This window comes from Athene noctua, chromosome 4, assembly GCF_965140245.1.
Source record: "Athene noctua chromosome 4, bAthNoc1.hap1.1, whole genome shotgun sequence".
In the NCBI taxonomy this organism is placed as follows: Eukaryota; Metazoa; Chordata; class Aves; order Strigiformes; family Strigidae; genus Athene; species Athene noctua.
In genome coordinates, this window is record NC_134040.1 from 68,054,946 (window position 1) to 68,074,858 (window position 19,913).

General features: G+C 39.0%; 1 protein-coding gene across 1 annotated transcript in view; it reads left to right on the forward strand.

Moving 5' to 3' along the window:
- The window catches only part of GUCY1B1 (guanylate cyclase 1 soluble subunit beta 1), a 45,205-nt gene extending 43,263 nt beyond the window's left edge, over positions 1–1,942 (forward strand). The window contains exon 14 of the mRNA XM_074905664.1: positions 420–1,942. Coding sequence (XP_074761765.1) covers positions 420–443 — 24 coding nt within the window. The 3' untranslated portion in view covers positions 444–1,942. The remainder of the gene's footprint in view (positions 1–419) is intronic.
- The last annotated feature ends 17,971 nt before the right edge of the window (positions 1,943–19,913 follow it).

Genomic DNA, 19,913 nt, shown 5'->3' on the forward strand with positions numbered 1-19,913 from the left:
GATTAATCATTATTATTACTATTATTTTAACAGAGATTCAGTTGCAGCTTCTCTTTCGAGAAACAGATTTTATTGTAAAAAATAAAGTTTGCAGAAAGCCTCAGATGTCTGACTGCAATTTCCATCATTGCCCACTTTCAAATACCTTTCTCTTCTGCCATGTCCCCACATTACTGATGGGAACAAATTAAAAATATCTGTCAGAGCTGGTAGTTCATTAGGGAATGTAGGAGTTAGGTTCCTACATACAACACATAAGAAAGAAATACATGCATTATCTATGCTGTGTTTTATTTTTTTTATTGTTTACTGATACTGGTTGCAAGTTGTAAAATGTATTTTGTCACTGCATTGACCCACCATGTTGTTCCTTCAAAGAAAATCCCTTACTTCTCAAATTCTACTTGCATGCACTCAAGGAAACAAAGCAAGATGCTTTCTGAGCTGAGGGAAGAGGAAGAGGACGCTGGATAGGGTACAATACTGTCTCCAAACAGGGTGCCAGGAAGTAAGGTTGAGTTATGGATGTTTTTTTCACATCATATCTCCCATTGTCATGTGCAGTACCATTGTCTTTTGCCCTACTTCTGAAATCATACTCACCATTTTTCTCCAGGCTCGCCTGCTATTTTTTTTTCCTTAATGTTTAGTATTGTTATCTCTGCTATGAGCATGTATTTCAAACTTTCCTTTTTTTGATACACATTTTTGCACGTCAGTCATGTGGCCCTTCCTACCACTGTATAAGATTGGATAATATTTTGTAGTATGCACGCCACAACTAACCACTTCAATCTGATGCCTCACATCTTCATCTTCATCTCTGAAGTATAGTGGTTACGTGAATCAGTGACATCTCTGGAAAGATAAGTATTTCAGTTGTTGGGCAGGACGATGAACCTAAAGAACTATTTTTAAAAATAATACCTAAAGCAGCATTATGAAAATTCTTGTATAAATGTTTGTCAGATTTAATTCTGCCATGACCATGTTTCCATTCATTTTGTGAATACACTTCATGCACTGTAAATTCCTGGTTAGAAAAAGTTTCCTCTTTTGTATAATCTTGCATTGTCCCTTTGTAGACACTATGTAAACATTTTCTATATTGAACAGGGGCAGTTGTTTGTCTGAAACTGCCATTTGAAGCATGTGCCAATGTACTTCTACTGAAATGCTGTTCACTTGCAGTGTATTTTCCATTGGTTTATATTAACTAAATTCAGTTGTCATGTTAATAATAGATTGCTGGACAATTTTAGACTACCTGTAGTGCTTTGATTCTTTTCTGATGGAGCCCCCAGAATTGAAAGTCATACTGCCGGGACATGGTTGTCATGGTTGCCTTCTGATTTGGTCTCTCTGATTTTCAGAAATGATCTTATTTTATTTCTTGGGAGGCACTGATAATATTCTAGGCATCATGGCATAATTAAGGGATGTTAAGGGGACATAGTGTCTTTCATCAGCTGATACAGTTAGTAAAAGTGGATGAGGTTTCAGATGCATAGATCTTTCATAACTTCAACATACAGTGCATTTTTATGTGAATAATACCCATTCTTATCTGACTGATAATTTCTGAATATTTGCATTATAAAATAGGATAGTGCAATTATTTGTGTATAGAAATTGTGTATATCCAGTATACCTTATCAGCACAGAATATATATGTATAAATGTTTCATGTTAATGTGCAAAAGAAATGGCAATAAATTATTTTTTCCACTGATACAGAAATGTTGGGATTTTCTTTTTGGTGAAAGCTGTATTTCATTCTTTGATACAAAACAAGTATGTTCTTCATTCCATAATTTGAAGTCCAATTCTAAATAAACTATTGAGTCATTGTTCCAGTGTTTGCAAATGTCAAAGAGTCTCCCACATTCAGGTTAATGGATCACATCCTCGGATTAAAGTAGTGTTCAAAATGTGTAGGTTAATGCTACAAAAATAGTAGATGAGGTCACAAAAATGCATACATTCCTTTGAAACTCTTAGACAATATTTAACAATTAAAATTATTAGCTGCCCACTTTGTGCAGGATGTACTTTACCAACCAAAGCTTTAGGAATGGGAAATGAAAGGGAGGAAGCCACAGACATTCCTTTCCATCGTCTCACTGTTGGACAGCAACGCATCCCTGCACCCCGTGAGAGATTGCCCTTGCTTTCTTAAATACATAACAGCAATTTGCACTTGAAGTTGATCAAACTTAACCAAAATTTTATGGTGACTCCTAAAGACAGGATTTGTGACAGCTGTGGTTGTGCATTGACATAATTCACACAAATGGATGTGAAGTAACTGAAGTTTCTGTATTACACTTCAAGCTGATGGAAGATGGCATGCCAGAAAACTCAGATAATGGTATGAGTTTATATTTTACCTTCTGAATCATTTCAGAGTATTAAAGCTCCTTTTATGCTAGTCTGTAACATAACCAATTTCTTAAAGCACTAGAATAATAGCTCATATATTGTGTTCCTTTATCTCAAGGTAACCAGTATGATTTAGACACAACCACTTTTATTACTAAAATTGGTCTTTACTTAAATGCTGTATTCAGTTACTAAAATAATACTAAAATATTACTCTCAGATAACAGTTATAAACTTCTGCAGGTACTTAGTTCTTTTATGTGGTCTCTGTTGCCTGTTTTATTTAACTGTACTAGTTTCCTGTTTCAATAGAAGCTCTAGATGAAACATGAGGCAGACTAATTACCAAAGTCTGCTTCAAAAGGCATTTACAAGCATCTTTTATTTTAGTATTTTTTGTAAAAAAGTTGAAACAAGGAGAAGGGGAACGCAGCAATGAGACTGTGGATTATGGAATGCTGACCTGTATGTAATCTTATGGATCCTATGCTTTCCTTTGAATTCAGATATGCAAAAGAATTTGGGGTTCTGTTAACTAAGGCTGTGGCCATGCAGGGAACTCTGACACTCTACAGCAAATCTTAAAAGTCGACACTGCAGTTGGCTTCCGTACAGCAAGACTGGGTAGTCTGACGGTTGCTAGTGTTTCTTGGATAATATACTCTCTTTTTTTCCTAATACAGGGCTTGAAAAACAGCAGAAGGACTCTCACTGGCTTCAATAAATTTTGAGGCAAGCTTATTAAGCACATACTATCAGTCTTAAGAAGTTACATTATAAAGACTTCCACAACCTACGAGGCCATGTGATAATATGACCCATATTTATAGATGCTGATCTTTTAATTGACCTTCCCCATGTGGAATTCTATCAAAACTTGATTTTTAAAAAATTTATATGAGTAGGCAAATATGTGTGTTTACTTTTTTAGCAAAAATATTATAATTTCTAGCATAGTAAGAGGGATGTACGATTACTATATTTACTTTTTAATCACCAATACAGGTTTCCCAGGCTCTGTTGGGATGTTACAAGTTGTGAGCCTTATGCAGTCAGTTGTTATTTATGTTTATATGCCATAGGGTGAAAACTAAATCCAGTCCTCAGTGGAACAAACGCTGGGCACATAATTTTATGTTTGATAATTTTTTGGGAAAAAACAATGAGACACTCATTTGGACATCTATTTACAGGATTATTATAACAGTTATTTTATTTTTTACTTAGAAAAACTTAAAATGTTGTACTGCTGTGATTAGGGAACTAGAAAGGCTTTATAAATAAGAATAGCTTGAAAAGTATCTTGAAACTTCAGTAAATGGGAAGGGCATGGGTGGAATACTGCTGTTTTTAACTCTGTGTATGTTTCTGAAAAGTTACACATGGGGACAGACCAAACAATAAGCTACACAAGCAGAGCTCCATTTTCTTTCAGGAGATTGTGGGCTTCCAGACTTTGCCATTCTGGCAAACACATCCACAGATGTCATAAGTGAGATGTAGCTGGAAAGCACAAACAAGTCAGCAGCTAGAGCAGAAGACTGAATGTCAGGACTCCAGCTCTGATGTCTGATTGCTATCACAAGCTATTGCACAGCTCTTAGTTGTAATGATCTTCAAAGTATAGCATCTCTCCCTTGCCCCCAGATTTGATGATGTAAGAGAGTGATGCATTATTCATGAAAGTAGTGGCCTTTGTCCTTATTGCTGTTATTTCTTTTGGGACCATCCACTAAGTCCAGCTAAATGCACACTTAAACTTTATAGGATATGGGGACTTTTTGTTCACCTTCACTACAGGTTTGTAGGAACAGAAAACAGCAATGTGTGTCTTAGTCCTGGCTACAGTGATGAAAAGTATTGCCCAGAAGACTAAGTCACCCTGATGCTGTTGGTCTATAGTTTGTTTCTATAGGAACTGCATGCTTTTATTCTTACTTCACAAAGGGATCACTGTCAGCAATGGTTCATCAGCACCCAGAAAAGGTAATTTAGCTCTTATATACATATATATACATATATATATATATGTTTTTTCAATATATATGTATACACACATATAAAGGACATCCTCCAGGATAAAAGTGCAAAACCCAATTAGGTTATGTGAGATTTTTTTCATGACTTGGTTATGGTGTTTAATGTAGGTGGTAGTACAGAACACATCCGACGAGTTACAAGCTCACATTTGAAAGACAAGCATCTGCACAAGAAGGAAATGGGAAGGAATATGCTAGCATCTGATATGAATAAGAGCTGGGTGGAGCTTGAGGCCCCAGAACCTTTTATTTGAACAGAATTCTAGTAAAATCTATAGCTTATAAACATCTGAGTGTGCTGCAGCCAAGCTGTGCACTGCAATATAAGCTCTTGTACTCTGAAACTTTGATAGCCTTGTCAACACCTATCTCCACGGAGCCAGAGCAGGTCCTCAGGTATCTGTATCCTAACGTGTTTTTCATTCACCACGTAGACAGCTCAACACTATACATATATTGTCACAAACTGTAAAGTCATTATTCAGTGCATCTTCAGAGCCATCGTATAATTAAAAAAAAAATTAAAATGAGTATGTTAGGTCATCATGTTCTAGCAGTATGAGAACTTGAAGAGAGTTTGTGCTTATGTTCTTCAGTTATCAGGCAGTCAGCATAGTGGTACAAAGGGCTATTGTAAATGAATTCTGTCAGTCACTGTGTTGGCTTATCATCTCTAAGTAAAGGGATGTTACTGGATTTATAGTCCTGTTTTGAGTGCCAGGGACACACAGAGGGTTTGTGTTATTATTTTTTAATTAACAAGGTACTTTGATTCCTGGGGGAGAGTCTGTTGTCATTTCATGCACCTACCTGCCAACGAGAGAGGGAGCAAGTAATAAGCCAGTAAACACAGCTGGTGCTAATCTAACTGTAAAGACAAAAAAAATTGCTTCCATTCCCCAATCTATAGATGCACAGACAAGGCACTGGTTTTTTTTCCCTATTGTTCTTCAGACTTCTGGCTGGCTTTGGGTGACAGTTGTGGAAAAACTGCAACAATGGAGTGCTGTCTCCACCAATTCATTGTTTGTTATTAGCAGGAAAAGGCTAATGTTCATTTTCATCATAATGGTCAATGGGTCTTTCTGCCAATGTGACTGTTTTGGAGATAACAACAACCAGGGAATGTAAGAACAATTTTGTGATTATTATTCTGGGAGGAAGATGTGTGTTCTCTGTTATAAAGGTTTTGTTCCAGATATTCCACATATCCAGCAGTCAGACTGACATTGCCTTTGGGTTTGGTTTTTTTTTTCTAAAACGATTATGGGTATTTCAATATATATAAAGTGCCTAGTACAAATTTTATGCTACAGTACAATTGTATTTTCAAGGGAAGCAATTTTGCGTGATGAGTCTGTGAAATCTCAGCAGTCAGCCAATGCTAGCACATACTTGTTTTTATCTGTTCATGTGTTGGACACCTCTGGCATGAAGCCTGTGTAGTTTTTTATACCGCAGGTTCTCAGGGTAGTTCTAGCCTTCCAAAATGGATTTTGATAAGTGTGGTATCCTGTCTAGTGCTCAAACAAATGACTTGTGATTAAAATGACAGAACTTGGCTGAGTGCAGACAAAAGACTGAAAGTTTTCATAGTTCCTAGCTGGTGTTAATGATAATTCTGAACTGGAGACCAATTCAGTCAATAGTCCTTGAGCCTTTGTTTAAAAATAAAAACCAAACAAAAATCCCCCACAAAAACTACATGGCCATAGTTTTCAGACAAGAAATAAAACACTGTTTAGGTTTCAGTATTGCTGGCTTGAGCCCTTAACATCAGTATGAGCATAGTGTTGTAATGAACTGTGTGAAAAATCAAACCACCTTCATAAATCTTACTGAATATGCAATGTACTAAGTGTGAAGAAATGCACATCTATTTCTCACAAGACCTAAACACTGTGTATAAGGTTCCTGGAAAAAAAAGAAAGCAGGTTATTTTCAGATGTTTTGTGCAAGTCAACTTAATAAATGGCAGTTTTTGTCTGCAGAGTGTTAAGAAACAATCTGATTTTCAAATAACCTTTTTAAGGAGGTTGAAGAGTAAGTATCCTTTTTCCACTGAGGGCATAGATTTAACAGCCTGTAGAAGAAACCAAAGCCTTGCCTTCTGTCACATTGTGGGTATGTTTGTGGGCAATTGTGTAATGATCTAGAGGATAAGAAACTTGCCTACAAAGTGAGGATTACATGCCTTTTCACAAAGCCTTCCTTTCCCACATCATCCTACCCATCAGGTTTTAAATACATATATATATATATATATATATCTCTCACACTAACTTCTGTGTAAGCCATCATTCTTCTTTCCTTGCTGGAGCCTGTGTCCACGGAAAAAGACGATACTCATGAGGCCTATACAACAAGTACAACAATAATGCAGTAATCCTGATTAAGGCACTTGTGTGGGGTCTGGGTATTCACTGTCTAGTCCTTGTCCCTGCAGTCCTTCTTTTCTGTTTAACATAAAACGTATGAGCAATCCGGAGCACAATTATTGGCAGGGAAGGGTACAGCTAGGGACAGGAGGGGAACACCTGAGCTCCAAATAGAATGATCAAAAAGTGTCTCAGATTGCAAACAAACATTGTTTTCTCATCTACAGTTGATACTGTGTAAATGTAAGGTTTGGTTTACATACACTGTTAAAGTAGAGATGTCATTAAGCTATAATTAATTGGGGTTTTATCATGGAGATAACAAGAAAAAGTCAACATTTGCTTATGAAATACTTGTCCTAGTTTTGCTTATTCTCATTATTGGGCATGATTAATTTTCCTGCTGTGGTATCTGTGGGTAAATCTTAACTTCACTTTTTAGTTGGAAAACACAGCACTACAGCTAGAGACAGTCTCCATTGTCTCTTGCATTCCCAGGTATGTCACATTTTAACTTTGATACTTCCTTATCTTTGGACTACATTTTTTCTGGCACCATGGCACTGCAAAAGTAGAAAACATTACTCTTGGACTAAGTGCCATAGCCTATCAAAAAGAGCCAAAGTGAACCTAACACTTTCAAAAGCCACTGATTCCTTTTCTCATTACACATTCTTAATTTCTGGCCTCAACAGGCTAAAAAGTTCTCCAACAGATTGTTCAGATTCAGAAAGAACCTGCAAAATGAAGAGCTGCTGCGACATGGGAGATCACACAGTAGCCAACCAATAAATCTAATGGTAGCTTTTCACTGGCACAGCTGCCAGTCCCTGGTTTTTATGTTCCTTCTTGTCTAATGAAATAGTCTGTTCTGTGTCAGATGATGTCATGTTTTCTAATTAAATGCTGCAGGGTGTTAATATCTTCTCCCCCTGTTGCTACAATAATACCAGGCAATCTGTGTAGAACAGTCTTGAAGAAAAAAAAAAAGGGTATCACATTAGACTGTTGCGTCAGGTTTTATAAGCTCTGCAAGGCTGACAGAATAAAGCCACAGCGGTTGCTTTGCATATAGTCGTGCCTACAGCTGTCAGACTCAGACCTGACTTTTGAGTGCCATCCTGAGGTGATGGCAGTGAAGTTGGCAGAGGTGCTCTGTTAGAGCATTGCAGTGCGTGAGTTCAGATTCCCCTTGTTTGTGTTCTCCAGCATGAGAGCCAAGACTTACTTCTCCGTCTTCCATAATTAATAGGAATACTTTTTCTACATATAAAAAGACAGTGACCTGGAAAAAACAAAACCAGAGGAGAGGTACCTGCATGTCCCACTGGGTAATATACTCTCCATCTGAAAAATAATTTCAATTCACTTTGTAAAACCGTAACAAAACAGGATGGAGGAACACAATTTAGAAAAGGAAACCTTACCTTTTCTCAGTTGAAATAAAGCAGGCAATGAGATGCATTGCTGAGCTTGTGTTTGTCTTGCAAAAGGTGCGAGGCTTTTGTTCCCAAATCCAGGACCTGCAGCTGCTCCAGACCTGTGCTGACTCTGCTGGATCTGTGCTCAGCCTGGCAGTGGATGCCATCTGCTGAAGTGCCGCAACATTGTCAGAAACATTTTGATAAGACATTTGCTCAACTACTCCAGGCTTCTCTTTTGTTGTTTGTTAATTTTTAGCGGGAAGAGTAGTTTTTCTTGGGCAGCAACTCAAAACTGGTTAAAGGGAAAGTAACACATGCTATAAAACATAGGGAAAAAGTAACAGTAGGGCTTTGCTTTGCACTGACCCCAGCAGAAAGGACCATTAACAGTCTCAAACAGGTCATCCAAGGGTGGAGCAGGAGAAGCCTGAAGAAATGTGTCGGTTTTGCTTGGCTTTTTTAAAAAATTGAAGCAGGTACTGTGAACTGCATAGTTTTACCCTATTGTATTTTAATATTTATTATCTGTTTATACATGATCATAAGATAAGGCTCTTCCTGGAAAAGAGGAGCTAATTGATGGGCTGTGTGTTCGGTGCTGAGTTACTGTATGTTTGTTAGGCTGTGACACAAACACAATACACAGTGTTCCTCTCTGGTGGGTGTTGTCTTTCTGCATCCTTCTGGCTGCTTGCCATTGTCTTAGGCTGTCACCCCTACAGAGAGCAGAGACTGCAGTCCTGTTAGCTGTGTTACAGGATGTAAGCATTTGCAACTAATACCCAGGAAAAACTCTCACTGAGGGCAGCCAGTAAATTCTGGATTAAACAAACACACAGACTGTAGGGATAATTCATTTTCACAGATAGATCATGGTTGCAGATAATTCACAAGACTGCAGATGTTTTGCAGGAATGAGAAGAAAGAAAAGGCAAAATTAATTGAGGAGAACCTGCACACAGTGTAGCTCTGACTGCAAATGCTCAATTATCCTTCCTCCTCAACTCTCGAAATGGCCTAATCTTGATAAACCCACACTTGGAAAAGGAGAAGGGAGGTGCAGGAGATCGTACCTACCTACCAACTGTGCAACTTCAATATGTACAGCCCCGCTGGGTCGGTGACATGCACAGATAGCATACTACATCTCTTCCCTTTTGAACAAGGACCGTGCCTCAGGAGGTGTGGATTTGTGAGCAGGTGGTGAGTAAGGCCCTCGGGAGGTGACCTGATTCTGGTGTTTCTGTCCCAGCACTGCATAGACACCCAGAACAGACACCCAGAAATCTGATCAGAAATCAAGGGGCAGAGAGTCTGCTGCCAGCCAGGGAAGGGGCAAAGGCATCACTGTGGCTGCAGGACTGCACCTCCAGAGTCTTGTCAACCTCTCTTTGCTGTTGCCATACTGGCAAAAGGGCACAGAGAAGAAGCAGCTGGCCATCAGCCTGGAGCGAAGGTCTTGCCTTGGGTGCTGGAAGCTTGCTTTTGGTTGGAGGTAGCAGGATCTTGCAGATGCTTGTTAGGGAAGAAGCACAGCACCTTGCTAGTTGGTGGCTTTCTCCTGACAAGCAGGCAGTTGGTGCTCTGCCATGCCTGCAGTACTCCTGTTTAAAAGATAAGGAATTAATTACTGACAGAACAGGCACCTTTGACTGGGCACTCATTTGAGTACTGTACACCGAGTACAGTAGCATAGAGTAGCAAGAGCGGCATACGGCATACAGACTGCAAAATCTAAAGTCAGTAGCTGCTGGAGGAACTTACTTTCCTGAAGTACTAAATTCTCCTCCCAAGGAGGACCATGGAAGTAACTGCTGCTTTGCTTTGGTCACTGGAAGAAAAGAAAGTTCAGTTTTGTTACAGAGGAGAATACTTATTTTTGAAAGCAATTGCTTTCACTTGAACCTTAATTCCTGGGCAAATGGTCCCCCAGCCATGCTGCATACCTGTCAAGGGACACTGTCCATCCTTTTGGTTCATTGGCTTTGCTTTTACTGAGTGCTCAGTTCTCATCTTACCCCTGCCTGCCCTCACCACCCCGAAGAAAATCACAATCCTTTCCTTTCTTCACTTCTTTTAACTCTGCTTCAGACTTCAGAAGTCAGTTTAATGTTTGTGGCTGGTTCATCTAATTGACGGTATTAATGTTATTTTAAAAACATACATCATGTGGTTCATTACATTTTAGTTCAGGAATACACAAACCAGATGTTTTTGCCTCTGGTGGATGTGTTGATACTTTGCATTGTAACAGCTGTCATGTAAAAGGATGTAACATCACCTACCATTTTGAATGAAGATAAAATATTCCAGTATCTGCCTAAGAAATGGTTAAAATGCCATTGATCTTTAGTAACTTTTTTTGGTAAGGATTGTTTAACAACAGTGTTATATAAAAAACTTAATTCAAGATAAATGAGTTAAACTTTTCCCAGGCAGCACACAGTATTCCCATAACTACTTTAGAGGAAGCTCTTGGGAGAAAAGAGTCCTAGAAGCAAGCAAAACGTGTTACAAAGCAGATCCTATTTTAAGATATAATTGCTTGGTTTAATTGCTTAAGACTTACAAGCCAAAGATACTATACTACCACATCTTTCTAAACATTTCATTTCATATTCCATGGATAGTTTCTCATGGAAAAAATTTCGTGTCATTTCAGTTGCAGAGGGGCCAATTTTATTGCCCACATCAACTTGGAGACTTGTGGCAGCTGCAACATTGCTGCAAGACAGTGTTATATTAGAGCATTACCATGATGAATTTGTCTAGCACTTCAGGAGTGGCTTCTGTTGTGGAGCGCTCACTTCTCTGCTAGGAGTTTCCAGTTTCTACTGACCAACAGTATCTCTCCCAATGGAGAGTAGTCCATTTTACACATCTATTTCTGTGTTTTATGTTCATTTTTACCACAGCCCTCTGGTGAATAAACAGAAAAGGTTGTATTAAGACAAGCGTTACTGAAGGTGTCTCTAAATTGGGGACAGGTTTGAAAATACTCACAAAAAAAGAAAAATTATTATCATATTATTTCCAGACTGTTGCTTATACCTGGAGTATGTCAAAAGCCTCTGAATCTAATGCTTTTGTTTTACAGTTCTATCATCTTCAAACTACTGCACAATCTTTGAGGATGTGGATAAACTGATGTTAAAGAATCTTTGCTTCTTTCTGTCACCTGTTTATGTAATAATTCCCTTTCCCTTTTATGTATCTCAGTAATGCAGATATGAACTTTGGGTTGCATTTATGAGAACTGTTTTACGTGCTCACTGTACTTGAAAACATCCATAAGTCATTAGCATTACCAACCACAGTAGCTGGGTCAGGTTGGAATGTCTCCTGCTCCTAAACAATAAACACATGCTGGAAAATTCCCTACCCATAGAAAAATAAAAAGCAGCTTTCTTCAAACTGATATGCAGGTGAGTGAATTTTATCAGTGCATGGCTTGGTGCAAAAAAATTTAGTAGCAATCAGGGAATAGGGACCTGAGTAGGAAATTAGATGATGAAAGGAACAGCCCACCCACCAGCACACAGCTCAGTCAGGGAATAGCTTTCAGCACTGCTATGACTTTTTCACTGGCTGTTTCCATTTTAACAGGGACAGGTGGAACAGATAATCAGCAGGCTGCAGGACAAAGGAGACTTGATGCTTTCAGAGCATTAGGCCTCATTTAGGCCCCTCTTATTGTCTGGGCATTTGAATGAGCAGCAATATGTGGAATGCACGTGTCTTGTGCTGTGGCCAAGGGAGCCTGGCTCTGGGTGTGTAGGGAGCCTTGGTGAGGGATGCTGACATGCAAGGTGCTGGAGGCTCTGGTCCCTGATGGGGATTTTCACCCAGTCAGCACCTAAAGAAACAGTACAAAGTGATGTTGCTGCTTTCTCACTTCTAGCAAGCAAAGGAGGGACAAGAAGTTGGACGCTAACTGATTCTGTAAGTATGGCCAAAAGAGCTGTTGTTTTGTTTTATGAGTCTGAGAGCTGCCTAGCATCTGTTGTCTGTTCTGCTGTCCTTCACACTCCTTAGGGCAAATAATAACTTGTTGATGCATTTGAACTATGCATTAATTTTAATTAACAAGTTCTGTATGTGCTTTATTTCATTAATCTGTTGTGAGTAATACATAGCTAAATGCATGCAGACAAGTATATGTGATATAAATCCATGTCTTCTGTAGCTTTCTCAGCAGGACAGTTCTTCTGTCCTGATGGCTGATTGCTGAACAATTTCAAAAACTAACACTCCATCTCTTTCAGCTGATTATTTGAAAGTAGAGCTCCTTTAGGTATGTTAGTGTTTCTAAATCCAGACAGGGAGACTAAAAAAAAAAAAAAAAAAAAGTCAAATTTTATCTTGGATGTAACCCCGCAGAATCTGGCTAGCTTTAACCACTGTTGCAGAGGATTTTGTTGTTAATGAAATCCATATTGATAGGTGACTGTTGCATGTTTTCCTTTCAGGACACCCTAGGGCTGGTCTTGAAATCATGTAAATGACTGATCTGTTTGTGGATGTTTTCTGGTTTTTGCTTTATTGAGAGAACAGTGTCAGAATTACGCAGTTGAAGTCTGAAATATATTTGCTGATGAAAGCTCCTGTTAGGGTTATGTCAGGGTTTAACCCCAGTGGTAACTAAACTCCATACAGCCACTCACTCACTCTCTTCTAGTGGGATGGGGTAAAGAATCAGAAGCGTGAAAGTGAAGAAGACTTGTGGGTTGAGATAAAAACAGTTTAATAGGTAAAGTAAAAGGCACACAAGCAAAGTGGAACAAGGAATTCATTCACCCCTTCCCATCAGCAGGCAGGTGCTCACCCACCTCCAGGAAAGCAGGGCTCCATCATGCGTAAGGATGACTTGGGAAGACAAATTCCATCAAACCAAATGTACCACCCTTCCTCTTTCTCCAGCTTTATATTGCTGAGCATGATGTCATATGGTGTGGAATATTCCCTTGGCCAGCTGGAGTCAACTGTCCCAGCTGTGTCCCCTCCCAACCTCTTGTGCATCCCCAGCCTATCTGCTGGTGGGTGGTGAGAGGAGTAGAAAAGGCCTTGACTCTGTGTAAGCACTGCTCAGCAACAACTAAACCATCTCTGTATTATCAACACTGTTTCCAGCAGAAATCCAAAACCCAGTCCTATTTTAGCTAGGTTAATTAACAGAGTCTAACTCCATTGCTGAGTGCAAACTCAGTAGCAGGCTCTGCATTTAGGAGGTATGTTTCCTGTTTGGTGTTATGAAAGACACGGAGTTTAAGAAGGCAAATATCTAGGGTTTTCTTTAGTAGTGAAACTGTCTGGATCCTCAGCCCTTCTGATTTTCATCAAAGATATGAACCATACCTGTCATCAGGAATGTCACAAGAAATATGTTCTTCTGTTGGAAACTACCCCTTTCTCTTCCCCAAAGAGATTATTTTCCCTATGGGATGTATCTTTGGGACTGAATACAGTTATTAACTTGCTTATATTCCTGATTTCCAGACGTAATTTTCTGCCAAAAATTTCTTATTGGCTTATTGTACTAAAAACTTCTCATGGGATATGCAGAAACTGGCAATGCCAACTAGAGAGAATTCAGTCACGTATCAGCAATAAAGAATGAATGGATAGTCTGCAAATTTAGATATAAACCTCATAATCCAGTATTTGTTAGTGTCCCCAGCAGAGTTTATGTGGGTGAGTATTTGCTGGAGCGAACTCAAAGGTGTCAAAATGACTGGGAGGCAGGAAGCTGGGCTGGTCAGCACTATTCAAAACCACCAGTGCCCCCTGCTCCTTCACAGACCAGGTGCGTAACATGTCTCCCTTCACAAGGGAGCCTTGAGGAGAGCTGTTCTTGTTGCTGTGCCAGTGCTGTTGCTGTTGTCTCTTCGCTATTTAGGCCATTTCTTTTGTGGTAAGACATCTAAGCTTTCTTTGAGAGGGGTAGGTATGAGGGATCAGGTATGAGGGATCAGGTAATAGCCATTGTCTACCTACCCCACTTTCCTATCTGACCATTTAATAATGGCATCCCAAAATACTTTGTCATTTTGAATTTGGTGCTTTGAATTGGGCGATGAGAGAGATGCTTTACAGTTTTCTAAAGCTGAAGGACCTTTGGAACAGGGTCCACATTTTGTGAAGTACAAAGTTTTACACAGTAGAGTCCTCATCTAAACTGGGATACTGGAAAAAACAAAGCAACTAGCAACTTACTCTTTGGGGAAAAATGAAGTATCTGAAATATGGTGCTGTACTGCATGACGTGACTGTTCCTTTTAGGCCTCTTAGTAACAGTTTTGCCTTTCCCCCTGCCCCGCTACTTGTTACTCTGCGGGTTTTCATGTTTCAACAATGAACAGCTTCTTACAATTAGTCTTAAACCAGACATTTTGTGATGGTTCTCCAGTTAAATAGTTTGGGGTTTTTTCTCATATCTGGTTTGTTTCACATGGGACATTGTTTGCCATTTTTATTCATACATTGCTCAGAAGCTTGAACTAAAACAACCCCCCAAAATTCCATTTGTTCAGCCTGCAGGAAAAGATCAAAATGTGATGTAACACTTCCAGCATAGAGCATGCACAATCTATGAGTGAACTGTAAGTTTACATGGGCATGGTCTGAAGGTGTTTGGCATTTTTATGTTGGAAAATTTCCACTGAACTCTAGATCAAGTCTGTAACAAATAATATTAGACCTACAGATGGTGGCTAGAAAAATTAAGGATTCATTCAGGGTTACAAACGTGGCAGGCCAAGTGATCAACAGGAAAATATTCCAGGGCACCAGGGCTAGTCCTATTAGCCAGAAGTCATAGCAGGCTTTAAATATGTTTTCTTTGGCAGCTTCTGCACATAGACCTATTGATTACCCCAGGAAAAGAGATTATACTAAAATTTTTCGCTAAAGTTATTGGGAATATCAGTTATGGAAACTGCATTAAGAATTGAGTCATTGTTGTGGGAGGCATATGGGTTGAGTTGAACAACACCAGAAACAAATTTTGATTTTTAATAAGCAGTTTTTGAATTTTCAATGGCACATGTGCAGCCCTGAGCAGCCCACATTTTTCACAGCTTGTGTACAGAAGTTTTCCTTCTTGTAACTGTTCCTGTTCCTTATTTTCAGTTGATCTGCTGTGTAAAATGAAGCCTTTAAGTATGTGATGGATACATCAGCAATGGTCAAACATATAATCATCAATCCTGCCTTGAATGCCTATTTGTCAAGTCTTAAATGGGTAGAAGTAGATAAGGGAACACAATGCTGTGCTTAGTTTGAGCCCTGTGTTAATCTAGGTGTTCATCCTTTTAACTCAAAACTGGCTAGGTTGAGAGTGGCTTTGAAAGTGTCACAAAGTAAGCAGAAATACTAATGATTATAATGTGGACTACAAACCTTCTTTTCATCAAGGACCCTAAAGTGTACTGGAAGTATTACTAAATTTTCCAAGGCTCAGGGTCATTTCTCTGAAAGCAAACCCCACAATTAGCAAGGCAAAACTAGATAGGCGCTTAACCGGGCTTCATGTTGCAAAATAACACACTCTTCTAGAGGTAGAGGGGGTTTTAGTATTTCAGTCTGGAATAAACAGCTACATGTGTGGATCTCTCTCATCTACAGTTTTGTAAAAGCACTTCTGATCCCCAAAGAGGTTTTTAAAACCTTTTTTAAAAAATCACCTTGAGCGCCTCTGTGCTAGGACTTGGGCAGGGAACCCCTGTTTGGACATCAGTTGTGTGTGTGTAGTAGGAAGGGCCATTTGGGATTTTTTCTCTTCTAAAGAAGATTCCCTTCCTGTGGTGACTTCACTTCTAGTGAGCAGTTAGCAGAGTGAGCTTCTGGCAGATAAAGAGACTTACAGTGCAAGATGTTAACAGAACTGGGATGATCATAAGCAGCATTAACAAGAAGTGATGCTAGCCCTGTATCTACAGCAGTGCCCCATTCATACAGAGTTTATAATTAATAACCTAGTTGTGTTTCAACATTGCAGTAATTACTATAGTATAAGCTTGGAGAGAAAGCATTTAACTTGGGATATATGGTGACGATGTACTAATGTTCATAGTGTGATAAGGGATATATGCTTCTAAAATGCCGTGTGCTTTGACAGGCAGTATGAGTGAACCTTTATGGTTTATCTTGGTCTAGGATTTTTAAGAATTGCATGATGATTCTTGGATTTCCAAAATACAGAGCAACCCCAGAGCAGTGCTAAAGTAGAAAGGAGCTGTAAGAAACCAAGGGGCTGCATAATGCTGCCATGGGGTACTCAGGTGAGGAAGGCTGCTTTCCTGAAGTTTTGCCAGCACCATCTTCATACACACTGCAAACGTTTGTATTGGGGGATAGAGGGTAGACACAACGAACTAGCTTCAAACTTGAGTAATTGTATAGGGAAATTACTTATTTTTTCCTGTATATTTTCAGTTTAAATAGCTGGTGAGGATTAAGGAGATTCTTATTTTACCTTAAGCAACAGTAGATCATCTAGCTTCTATAAACTCCTTAAGAAACAGATACTTTGATCATCTTATTTTGATGCAGAATGGGGATGGCTGTATATTTTTGTTTGTTTACCTCAGTAATTATTCTAAATATTGTGCAGCAAAGACACTGTCACTTAGTTCAGACTAAGTAACATCAAGTTTGCCAGCAACTTCTTTGAAATATTTTCCCAGCTCATACATCATTAATCAGAGGGAAATAATCTGATTTAAATTATACTGAGTAATTCCATAATAGATACCAAGAAATCAGTTCCACACACATGAGAAACCTTAGGCTTCTGTACACAAGCTGAGTGGGGCATCTACTGGTGAGACGCTGCAGTGAATTAATGTATTGCACAAAACCCTGATCCAGATCCTTCTCTGTACAGGCCATTCTGTGTTCATTTTGCTTTGCCAAATAAGCAAGTGCCAGGCCTGTTTCTTGAGCTGTTAGGCTAAAATTGGAATTTCTTCTCGAGTAAACCCTTACTTTCTGGCACTAATTAGAGATGTCTGCACCATACATTGCAATAGTAGTCTTGTGAATTACTTTAGTTAGAAGAAGGAAATGAGCTAAAGAAACTTGTCAAAAGATCAGAAGTCTTTAACAATCTCCAACCTTCCCCCCCCCCCCCCAACCCCCCCCAGTCTATCATAGCATGTTCTCTGTCTGATAGATTATAAAGCTGTCTTCCTTGTACCAGGAGCTACTTTGATACTCTGATCCACTGCTCAAGGGTGTGAAAATGAATACAATGCATAAGAGAATGCAAAAGTACTCTATGGACACAAAATCCAGAGCAACCAAATGCAGGTCATTATCCACACAACCCAATTGCTATCCTCTGGTCTTCAGAAAATTGTTGTTGTATGCAACAGCATGATATTCTCTGCAGAGAATAAACAAAGTTAAACAAAGCTTGATGATTCCTGCAGAATGCATTTTAAAATATGTCCCATTTTTATTGTATTTGTTGTGCAACACTTAGTACTTTGGGCCAGTTGCAGGGTGTCATCTTCAAGCTGATGTGTTTCTAGCTACAAAATTCTGTGTTGCATCTCTTTGTGCACATCAGACAAGGATTTGGAAGGAGCCCAGGGTGTTTGCCAATCATGTCACTAATTTAATTGTTAGGGTTAACGTTTTAGAATCAAACAATTAGCATGGAAAAACTTGCTGATAGCTGTACTTGAAGCATGGATTAGCACTTGTGAAAAGGAAAAACGTACAAATAAGCAGCAAAGTAATGCTAAATTGTGGGAAGATCTGATCAAACTCTTAAAATACCTTGCTTCTGCTGACCTTATAGATACATCATCTTTACCTATCCAGTCAAGCCTAATATTTTCTTAAATCTTTTTAAAATTCTGCTGTCCTAATAGAACAGTAGTCATACATCAAAAGCACCTCCTTCTTTGCTGCATAGCACATTTGCTATATTTAGCTGTGCTGGGGAATCAATTGCTTTTTATAACCTCATCACAAGCCATTGCTGAAAAAAACCCATCCGAATCTGTGACTTTTGACCTCGGGCAAAACACTGGTCTTTGTGTTTTCTTCAGAGCTCCTTCTGCCATGTATGTTAGAAGAATCTGTAACCAAGCAGTGATTTCAGCTGCCCTTGTCCAAAGTCAGTGGAGTAAGCAAAAGTAATTTTGAAAGTCTTGTTAAACTAAGTGAAGATGCAAGCACTGTCCCTTTCTGAGAACTGGCTTTTTTTTTGCTGATTCTTTAGCATGTTTTGGACTTAATTTCCCTTGAACTTTCAGCACAGCAGAAACAATGCTAATTTTCTGTTGTTTATTCCTTATAATACTAATTTTATTTAGCCCTTATTAGTAGAAGCAAACAAAAATAAATCACTGTAATTGATAGCTACAAACACTTTGATCTCTGACATGCAGAGTGTGCTAGATCGCTATGTTTAATCTTTCCCCGGCTTTTCTTTTTATCCAGAAGCCAGATAATACCTGATTCCTACTTCCAAAACCATAATTTCTCCTGAATCAAGAATTCCACAGCTACAAACTGTTTGAGGCGGAGAGAAATCTTTAAAGAAATATTGCAGTGTTCCATTCTTCCTCTGCATTGGCAAATACACACCTCAGGCAGTGGGGTTAGATAGACCTTTTTGTACGGCTGCTGTTCCAAGTGTGCATGTGCTTGGTAATAGTGAGGGGAGGGAAGTCCCGGCAGAAATGACCAATAAAAAAGAACAGAGCAAAAATCTGTAAGTTAACCTTAAGGTCTCTCAAGCCTGCAGTTACTGAGGAGTAAAATCAAGGCATCTCTTTCTAGAAAGCAGAAACATTTAATGTATTCCCAGAATTGCTTACCCTAGGGCTTATGTTAAAGGGAAGCTGTTGCAAATGATGGCCAAAGGGGTAGCATTTTCATTTATTTACATCTAACCTTAAGGACTTGGATGCTTATTAAGTACACTTACTACTTTTTTTGTAGAAACTAATTTATTATTAGTTACTGAATTTAAGCGACTGGTAGGGAAGAACAGTGTCAATTATAGAGCATGACTACGGCTGATCTCTCACCTGGAGTTTCAGGTACAGCATTGACATTACTTAAGATCACAGAACCTTGCTCCTGGGCAGCCTGAGGGTTGCAGAGCCTAGGGCACAGACTGGTATAATGTAGCCTTTGTAAGCTTTCTAATGTAAAAATGTTTGGATTAGCAAAGTCTATGCAGTGCTAGTCTGAAGTCTGGACAACGGTCTGTAAGTTTTCAAATGAACAGTTATCTATTACTATTATGTATCATTAACTGAATAGAAGCCAGTGCTTCAAATCAGAATAATCCTTTATCATGTAGTCTTAAAATTAGTCTTGGGTGCAACTTTTACAACACTGTTTTTTGTCTGCCTCTCCTAAAGGATCTCCATCCAGGCTCTGTTTGGCACCTCCAAATGCATCAAAAGCTCTAATTGATAGACTCTGTCAGGAGACTTGGGTAAGCATGGATTTGTTTAGAACTGTAGTCAGAGACCTATTCCAGAGAAAGAATTGTATTAAAGATACGCTGTATAATTTCATTGTATAAAGAGAAATGATCCTATCCTATTAACTCGAACATCTTAAAATGATTATGCTGTTTACCGAGATGTTGTACTTAAAAAGAACACAGCACCCCCTCTTCGGTGCACGCCTCTTGTTCTATGAGCTCGTGTGTGTGAGAGGTG